The sequence below is a fragment of the Calonectris borealis genome, chromosome 18, assembly GCF_964195595.1.
Source record: "Calonectris borealis chromosome 18, bCalBor7.hap1.2, whole genome shotgun sequence".
NCBI lineage: Eukaryota > Metazoa > Chordata > Aves > Procellariiformes > Procellariidae > Calonectris > Calonectris borealis.
Window position 1 is genome coordinate 9,203,773 of NC_134329.1, and position 9,386 is coordinate 9,213,158.

At 47.4% G+C, this 9,386-nt stretch overlaps 2 protein-coding genes across 6 annotated transcripts; one reads left to right on the top strand and one right to left on the bottom strand.

The window, feature by feature from the left end:
• Positions 1–311: 311 nt before the first annotated feature.
• RILPL2 (Rab interacting lysosomal protein like 2) lies at positions 312–7,044 on the bottom strand. Of its 2 annotated transcripts, none has more exons than XM_075167815.1 (4): positions 6,706–7,044; positions 5,653–5,804; positions 3,245–3,355; positions 312–2,756 (listed from the first exon to the last, which is right to left on the bottom strand). In XM_075167815.1, exons 1-4 carry the CDS (start codon positions 7,042–7,044, stop codon positions 2,732–2,734), a joined length of 627 nt encoding a protein of 208 aa, XP_075023916.1. In that variant the 3' UTR covers positions 312–2,731. The 2 variants fall into 2 exon arrangements, with proteins under 2 accessions (XP_075023916.1, XP_075023917.1); XM_075167816.1 differs by lacking the exon at positions 312–2,756 and adding an exon at positions 3,701–3,796 and having other exon boundaries at positions 3,308–3,355.
• SNRNP35 (small nuclear ribonucleoprotein U11/U12 subunit 35) lies at positions 3,680–9,385 on the top strand. 4 transcript variants are annotated; one of them, XM_075167809.1, is made up of 4 exons: positions 3,680–3,771; positions 5,158–5,277; positions 5,516–5,594; positions 7,972–9,385. In XM_075167809.1, the coding sequence occupies exons 3-4, from the start codon at positions 5,532–5,534 to the stop codon at positions 8,764–8,766; spliced, it is 858 nt and encodes a 285-aa protein (XP_075023910.1). In that variant the 5' UTR covers positions 3,680–3,771; positions 5,158–5,277; positions 5,516–5,531; the 3' UTR covers positions 8,767–9,385. The 4 variants fall into 4 exon arrangements, with proteins under 4 accessions (XP_075023910.1, XP_075023911.1, XP_075023912.1 ...); XM_075167810.1 differs by lacking the exons at positions 3,680–3,771; positions 5,158–5,277; positions 5,516–5,594 and adding an exon at positions 5,801–6,172; XM_075167811.1 differs by lacking the exons at positions 3,680–3,771; positions 5,158–5,277; positions 5,516–5,594 and adding an exon at positions 7,140–7,230.
• Position 9,386: the final 1 nt, after the last annotated feature.

Below are 9,386 nucleotides of genomic sequence, written 5' to 3' on the forward strand. Positions count from 1 at the left end.
CCTGTCTCCATTGCAGATCATTAGCATTTTGAAAGAAAGCTGTGAAAATCATTAGCCATTAAATGCTTTATATTATTTACCCCTTAACACAAGGCAAGCTCATCAGAGACAGCCTGTGTATTTTCACCATTTCTGAACTATTAACTGGAGACCTGTTACCTTACATGTACTGAGTTACAGGTAAGCTTCGTTGGCCGACTTAATTGAGTCGGCACTGATTTTTCTGTGGTCTCAGTAACAGACTACAGCAGTGTGTACAGTATCCTGTTTTACTAGAGCACTTCCCTTAAGTCAAAATTGGAATAAAATGCTTCTTTTTGTGTTTTTTTTTTTTTAATTCAAACATTTGCTTGTTCTCTATCAGGTCAAGTAGCTTAAAACCTCTGTTCTTCAGCATCACTTTTGTAAACAAGAAAGGGGGAAGATCTCTTGCTATTTTACATAAAAAGAAAATTGTCTTCTCTGAAACACTTAACTGGTAATCAAGTAGCACTGCATCGGAAGATGGTAATAAAGTTGATGTTGCACTGCGTATGTATCCTTTACTTTTCTAGGAACTGATGTATATACATCATAAATATATCAAAATACTTTTCACAGAAACATGCCATTTGGATTTCTATCTCTGTGCCTTACAGGAAGGTTTCATCTTCTAACAAGATGTAAAGCACTTAGCAGGGAAAGATGCCCTTGGGTTGGGAGCTAAACTGCTTTTGTCAGGCCAGAGGCAGCGGTGTTGCTCTAACAGGACTGTAGCCTCTTCTGTTGTAGCCACAGCCAAGGGATTTTCTCTCCTTTTGAGAGAGAAGCTGTGCAGCTCCCTTGGCACCAGAGTGGATGCAACTGTGATGGTTCCAGAAAAAGACTAGGCCAAAAAGGTTGAGGTGCTGTCTTGTCTACTGTAACTGGTGGGCTTCCATCTCTTTTTTTTTTTTCCCTTTTTTTTAAATAAAGAACATCTTAAATAGTCAACTGAAAAGAATAATGCAGCTTTCATTATTGTCTCCTTCAACTAACTGCATAGAGTGGTCTAGGGCTATGTTAGTCTTCTGTGCCTCAGCGGCAGGTTGTTACTTTCACACAGCTCTGTTTAATCTGTGCAGTTTATTACCTGAAGTTGTTTCATTAAGACTTAGTAGAGTGATTAGTCTGTTTCGGGCCATAATTCCCCCTTCCCCCCTCCTTTTTAAAGGAGATTGAAAAATATATCCTTGGATAAACTACAGAAGAGGATGGAATTCAGAGCACACGTAAACATCTCTTTTCAGCTCAGAGGTGTATCCTGGCTTTTGCTGATGCATGATTGTTTGGTCAGGTTTTTTTCTCTAAACACAAAGCGTCTGCTAAGGAAATGCAGTAACTTCCTTTCCTGGCACCATGCTCTAGAAAATCAGTCGCGGGGACGTGGCCAAGGCTTATTAATATTTTGAAGATGGCAAAATGACTTTTGCAGTTCTGTGCCCTGGCTAAATAAACCAACTAGGTCAGACATCTTTGATGTTGCCTTGCTAATGTACAGTTGCTAACAAATTCTCTCTGATAGGAGACTGCAGTTCTGCCTTCTGCTAAGCCGCATTCGCATTGTGCATCTGAGCAGATGTGTGAAGTGTCCTATATTTTTCATGCTGCTAGTGCATGAGAGGGAATCAAAAGGTTTCAGAGCCTGCTTTAACTTCTGAAGAGAGTAAGATCATAGTTTGATACCTGTCACTGCTCCTTTTATGTCTGTTCAGACTTTTCTGCTCTTTAAATTCTACTTTTCTAAATGTGGAACCTAATTGGTATATTTAAAGCTTCTTTTCTAGTCCTCTGTTTGCCCTATATGCTTCCACTAGTGATAAATCTCATTAGTTGGGCTAATACACAGCTTGTGACAGTTGATTGAAAGAACAGAGCTTATGAAAAATACAACTGTGTACCACAGGAGACCTTTAGCTGTCAGAAATGAAATGTTTGGTGCATCTGTTCCAGTTTGAGCATGTCTGCACCTCTGAGAAGGCATCAGCCCTTCCTGTGGGCAGAGCACGATGCAGCAGCTTTTCTTCCCTTGCTGTGCTCTTTTCCACCATCTTTCATCTTGGGCGCTCCTGTGTGTGCAGGCGTTCTGCTGTCACAGCCCAACTGCATCTTCCCTTGGTGGGGCGGGGTGTGACAGGCTTCTGCCTGCTGCTGCCCGTGTATCACCCATCTAATGCAAAGACAGACACAGAACAAAAAGCAATGCTAGGGTTTTCTTCAAGCAGTTCTGTGTTAGTGTAAGATAATTACTTTCTGCATAAGAGCAATCTGAATGGGTTCTTTCTTCCCAGCACTTCTCTATGAATGCACTTGCGAATGGCACATATCTCTTAAAAATATCTTCATTTTGCAAAATCATTTGGGCTGAGCATTTTGATAGGTGGACAGGATAAATAAGTGGTAGTACAGATCATCACAGGCTCTTTTAATAAGAATAAAATAAAAATCCCCTTTGTATAAACATTTATTCTCTACATGTGGGTAATGTCTGGTCAGAATCTAAGAAATACAAAAAGTGTCTGTCTTAAACAGTTTCTAAAACAGCAAAGTAAAACCTATTCTGAAAGAATACTGTACAACACAATTTTTATGAGATTGCTTATTCTCTACAGTAGGAGTGATGCTTTTTCTTCCAATTATTGACTCCCCTAATGCCTCAGAGGCTCTCATCAGTGCCATTTCTGAACAGAAGTGGTTAAGTTCTCGAGGATGCTCATTTTCCATGTTTAAAAGAGAACCTAAAAAAAAAAAGAACAAAAATGAAACAATAATGTTCAACTGGAAAAGAAGGAACATGCAGTGAGACAGCCGCGTCAATGTGTTCTGCTATTTTGGGGAACTTTAGGGACGCAGCCTGAGCTTGTGGGTACTGCCTACAGCTGCTTTATACAATGTCAACAAGCCTCCAGGGACAGCTGGCATGTTCCCACAGCAGAGTCTTAATGTCCTACCAGGGGAGGCAAGTATCACATAGTTTTGCTCTGAAATGCTTATTTTTCCTAGAAAAAAAGTGATGCCCTGCTTGCCTGGGTGGAGGTTGTCTTCCTGTGGAGTGCTTTTTCCACAGGAAAGGATTTCTCTATCATGTTTTAATTTTACAGGGAGAGGAGGAGAAAACAATATCCAGCCCACTAGGCCAAAGTTCAGAATTCATCCCTGGATTCACTAAGTATGAAGCATGCCCAATTCTCCCGTATTCTGCCAAAAAAGATGCAGACAAACTTACAGCCGTTTGATGATCGTCTTCTCTTCGCTGTCCTTGCTGGTGCCAGGGCTGCTGCTACTGGCCTCTTTTTCCAGTTCTTCAGTTTGGTCCCTTCTCTGTGACATGATCCCACTGGGAAAAGAAGAGGGTTTGTTTATTTTTTGTGGTTTTGTGCATTGCGTGGCATCGCTGGTAAACCCTTCACTGGGCAGCCTAGGATGTGCGTGAATGGGTGTTCACAGGACAGGTATGGCAGCCTGGCCTATTTCTTGTAACGAATTGCACTTATTTTCCTTAAATACTGCAATGTAATTTTGGTTAGGCTATGCTTTAATGAGAACACTAAAAAAGTAATGAGCTGACTTCTCCACAGAGGAAGAATGGCAAATCATAACAGGAGTGAAAGGGAAGTGTATTATACATTGGATTTGTACAGATCACAAATGGTGAATTTCTGCATGGGTGGATCTGTGGTACCTTCAGCGCAGCCACGAAGGCTCACACCACGCAGCTGGGAACAGATGGGAGATTCCCAGCTTCCCTGCAAGGCAGGTGGCTGTTCCTCTTTCCTTCCTATAGAGGAGAAAAGAAATGATTGGCCTGAGCTGTAGATTTTGGCATCCCGCTTCGATGCTGCTACACTCTACAAGGTTGTAACCGCCTACTTTAGGCAAAAGCCTCAGTTTTACCAAAGGATGTTTCCCTTGCTTGGAATCGGGTTAGATTTTACCAGCTTGCATACTACGCTATGGTTTCACAGCATGCCAATTTACTGTCCTGAGCTGACCTCGTTTATCTTGAGAGCTGAGTGGATCAAAGCTTGTGACTGCAGTAGCTGAAGGCTGAAAGTAGCTAAGCAACACTCGTCTGGACCTTGGAAATAAAATTATGAGAGTATCTAGAAACTGGTGTGACATCAGGCATGGGACAGTTCTGAGGCAGATTCTCCTCTTAGAGAAACAGGACTATGAGCTGTTTGGTGACACTGCAGATCTCTAATATCTGCATGATAACTTCTATTCGGAAATCATGATTAAAAATGCAATCCCCAAACATCATCAGTCATCTTAAGCCATTCTCTGTGAGGATGTCAGTTACCTTGTGCTACACAGAGCTTATTTCCAATATACACGAGATATTTTAGGACATATATTTTATCCTCTTCCCCTGCACAACTACTCTTTATGGCCGTACAATTATAATTAGGATTTTATGTGAATGTTTAAAGGGAAGATGGTTTTTGGCTTAAGCTGCAATGCTGTGTGAGGCCGATAACCACACAGAATTACTTGAACTGAAAAGCAGCCTTGACACACTCTCCAGGTGCACAGCACTGTGACTTAAATCACTCAAAAACTGAAAACATTCACACTGTTAATTTTTAACTTGGCCTGTAATAAGCTGTGTAACACAGCTGGGAAATCAAAGCAAGAAGCCATTCCAATGGCCGCAGAGATGCCTCACTGTGCTGTGAGAAGTGCTGTCGAGCAGTTTGTAAACTGACTTCTTGGATTTAACTTTAACTTTGTGGCTTAACCTGCCTGTTACAGACAAAGCAAACCGCGGGCTTACTTTATCTAAGAGGTTGTTGCTGAGATATCTCAACTGAAATCTAATGTGCTCAGATATTTTGTGTCTAGGTTAAGAAGTAGTTTCTTGCCCCAAAGAGTTTATGATGATGAGGGGCAGAGGTTGGGGGAGAGCAGCCTTGGAGCTGAAGCAATTTGTAGCACCAAGAGCAAGGCCCTTCCTGCATCCTACCCTTTGGCTCACATTGATTCTCACAGGCTGTCTAGGAAAGACCAAAATCCTTCTCCGAAAGCACTTGTTTTGCACAGTTCAAGTGCCTTCACAACCCTCTGTGGCAGTCTTAAAAAAAAACCCCACAGCTTATCTTGAATGATGATGAAAGGGCTTTATATTCTGCTTTCTAGATCAATGCCATCCCCACTGTGGGAGCAAAGGAACAGTAGATAAGCTAGCGTCCCCGACGGCAAGCTGGAGGAGGAAGGAAATTTTGACTAAAGCGGAGATGGAAAGCCCCGTGCTCTTTGGTATGTAGCGTGGCTTTAGACAAGAACAGTACGTGTGCAGCTGCTGTGACTGCACAGATGAATTCATGTGCATGAGAACCCAGCTTGTGTGTGGAGTGGGAGTAACCGTATGTAGGCTTACAGCGGTACGATTATGGGAGCAGGCTGCGAGCTGCACAAGAATAAGAGGGAGTTTAGTTTTAAAATTATGTTGCATAGAGAATTCATCGTTCCCCCATTTTTCTTTGCTCTTTTGTAGGCTCTTGGGAGCACACATGTCTCTTGTATGGCTGGACAGTGCCCAATCTAGGGGTTCAAACCTGCAATACTCTGATCTGGTAAGCTCCCCAGACAAGACGTAATTGTTACTAGTTCTTTGCTGACTTCACGATATACCTCTTATAGCACTGTAGCTCCTCTTGCACCACAAGAAGTTGAGCTTTCAGCTGGTTACGCTCTTGCAATACATCTCGCAGCTCCTGTAATGTGAACCGGGGACGATTTGGATCTGTGAGGTCTATTACCATTTTATCTGGTCCAAGGCTGAGCTGTAAAATAAACGGTGGTGGTCATGATGTTGTAACCTGTCAAAAACAGGGCACTCAGAGTAAAAACTCTGAATTTTATAAATATGTAGTAATTCTTAGAACTAGTATGAGTTCATCACAATCCTGATTTTTTCCAAGCAGATAATTATAGTTTTTCATATTATTTTTGTATTCCCTTGGTGTCTGCATTTCCCAGCCAAGTATAAGGCCCAACTGTGACAGGCTCTGACCACAGATAAAATCAAAGTCTCTGTCCCAAAGAGTTTGCAATCTAGTTTGCCAAGAAGCTGCTTTTATCTGCTTTCCTGATGATGAGAGAGGCTGAGCAGTCTCTCTACCGTCACACCAAAACTCTGTGGCAGAGAGAGGTGAGAACTGAATTCTCCTTTCCTAATTTAAGACCTTTGTGGTAATGGCTTTTTCGATCACAGTCATCAGTTTTCCTTGCACAAAGCTTTAGCATTTGCATAAATGGCAAATCATCTTTATGGGGACGGTGCCGTGTAAGAGCTGTACAACGCTGGATTTGTACTCTCTGAAAATCTGCCCGTGTGTGTCCAAACTCCTCTGTTAGCACTGCACGTTGCTGAGCTAAAAGCGTGGTTAGTCACTAGAGTGAAACAGGAGCGAGGGACCCACCGTGCTGTGACTTGTAACAACCCTGAAGATCTCTGCTCTGGAAATGGCTTCAAGACCTTCTACAAAAATGAGAAGCAAACTTTCCGAGACTTGTTCTGCTGTGACAAAAGAGACCGGCGATTGCGGCAAAAGTATCCTCCGACACATCTAGTGTTAGGGTGGTTTCACGACCCGCAAGTGGCCAAGCGGACAGGCCACGACCCATGTTGGGGAAAGGGCCTCTGGCTGCATGGCGGGCGCCCACCGCGGCCCCGGCACCCACCTGCTGGGTGCTCCCTCGGGACCCCTCTCCCCGCAGCGCCTCCACCTCCCGCCGCAGGCTGTCCCGCTCCATCCGCAGCTGCTCCTCGGCGAGGCTGCTCTCGCTCACCAGCGCTTCCAGCATCTCCAGCACCCTGACGATCCTGAACTGCAGCCGGGCCAGGGCGGCGGGCACCTGCGGCCCGGCGCTGAGCTGCAGCAGGTCCCGGCCCACCACGGAGGAGATGTCATAGACATCCCCGGCCGTCAGCTGGAAGGGGCTCTTCTCCAGAGCCCTCTCCGGGCCGCCATCCGCCTCCTCCTCCTCCTCCAGCTCTTCCTCCTCCCGGCCCCGCTGCATGCCCGGCGCGGCCCGCCGCTAACTTCCTTCCCCGGGGCAGGCCGGGCCGGGCGGTGCTGCCGGCGGGGCCCGCGGGCGGAGCGACCCCTCCCGCCCCCGGTGGTTTCCATGGAGGAGGCTGCGGCCTGGCGGCGCTTCCCGCCCTGCCCCTTCCCCTAAGGAGACACCACCCACCCCCGGCCGCCGGTAAGGGGACCGCGGGGACACAGCGGGGAAGGGCCGGCGGTGGCTCCCGGCGCCGCGAGCCGAGCCCTGGACTGGGCGCCGGCACCGAACCGGGCCGGGCCGGGCGGGGCGGGGCGGGGCGGAGGGAGGGAGGTAAACGCACCGGCCGTTCCTCAGCGCCACATTCGCCAAGCGTCGTGGCGAAGCGCCTCAGGCGGCTCCTGGGAGCGGGGCCGGGGGTTGGTGGCGCCTCCACCTGACAGGGAGGGGGGAAAGGATTAAAATAAACACCGGCGGGAGCCGGCTCCCCCCGCCCCGCCAGGGCCTGGCGAATCGGCCTCTGCCGATGGGAAGAGTTCGCCCTCCAGCCGCGCCGGGTGAGGGGAGGTGAGAGGGGCGGCGGGCGGCCACGGCCGGCAGGCGGGGGGTGGCAGCGGGGGTCCCGGCGGCGGCGGAGGGCGGGGGCGAGGCCGCGGGGGGGGGGCCGCGGCGGGGCCGCGGGGGAAGGACGGGGCCGCGGGGCCCCCTCAGGCAGGAGAGAGGGAAGGGGCCGCCGGGCCCCCGTCAGCCGGGGGCGGATCCAGGCTCCCCGACGTGGCTCTGCCCGGGGAGGTGGACTCAAACAACAGCGATGTTGCCGGTTTATTTAAGTTTGTCAAACTTTTCGGGATTTTTGGGTGAAAAATACTGTACAGCAGTGCTGAAAGTGCTTCTTCCCAAAGTACCTGTGTATCTGTGTGACGCATGTGTTTTTCCCACTAGACAATGAATGACTGGGCCCCCATAGCAAAGGAGTATGACCCCCTCAAAGCCGGGAGCATTGATGGCACAGATGAGGAGCCCCACGACCGTGCCATATGGAGGGCTATGTTAGCACGCTATGTACCCAACAAGGGAGTTACAGGAGATCCTCACCTCACCCTGTTTGTAGCAAGGCTCAATCTTCAGACAACAGAAGAGAAGTTAAAGGAGGTCTTTTCCCGGTATGGAGACATCAGGAAGATCCGTCTGGTTCGAGACCTGGTCACGGGATTTTCGAAGGGTTACGCATTTATTGAGTACAAAGAGGAGCGTGCTCTCTTGAAGGCCCACAGAGATGCCAACAGGCTGGTTATTGATCAACATGAGATCTTTGTAGATTTTGAACTGGAAAGAACTCTCAAAGGATGGATTCCTCGGAGGCTTGGAGGTGGTTTTGGAGGCAAAAAAGAATCCGGGCAGCTACGGTTTGGAGGACGGGACAGACCTTTCCGAAAGCCCATCAATTTGCCAAACATGAAAAATGATTTCTATGGAGAAGGATCAGCAGAGAAAAGAAACTGGTCTCGTGAAGGAACAAGGGACTGGAGAACAAGGGACCGAGACCATGAAAGGAGCAGAGACAAGCGATGGCCAGAAAGGGAGCGGTCGTGGGCTTGGGGTGAAAGTGAGAGGGACGCCAAAGAGGAGAGGAGCAGAGGGAGGGAGAGGAAGGACAGAGACAGGAAGGACAGGGATAGAGACCGGAGCAGAGAAAGAGATACCAAGAAACAAAGAGACGATGATAAGCATCGGTAGGTGACAGTCCCTTGTCTGCTGGGATATGGTGTCTACTCTTACATCCACAATGTTTCAGTTGCAGATGTTGCCCCAGCCTGGGGCTGTGAGCAGCATTCCCTGAACAAGGAGCTGTGCTGTTACTGGCTTGTGCCTGCAACTCTCGCCTGCTAGAAGCTCTCCCTAGATCGATTGCTAATGCAGTTAAGATACGTGTTGAATTGTTCTTCAGAGAAAATAAACTTTTGTATTAATATTTTTGAACTGGTGAATGCTGTAAGAAATGCGCCACACGTATGGGGATCAAACTGAAATCGAGTACACCCCTTGTTTGATACTGATCTGGCTGCCTGGATTACGGTTCATGAGAGCTCGTATTTAATTATTTATGTGCCAGATGTCCACACACATTTAGTGAGACAGATGCCCTTTATGAAATAGTCACTTGTTGAAGAAATAGTAATGAAATAGCAACAAACTAAGGTTCAGAAAAATGTGGCCCAAACCGGAAGCCAACGGGAAGTGACTTTATTTTCTTGAAGACACTGGGACAGGTGAGATCTTTAGTAACACTATGTCCTTAACTCGTTCTGTGAGGTGGGAGAGAAGCATGTAATAAGAAATCTTTTTTTTTCCATTGT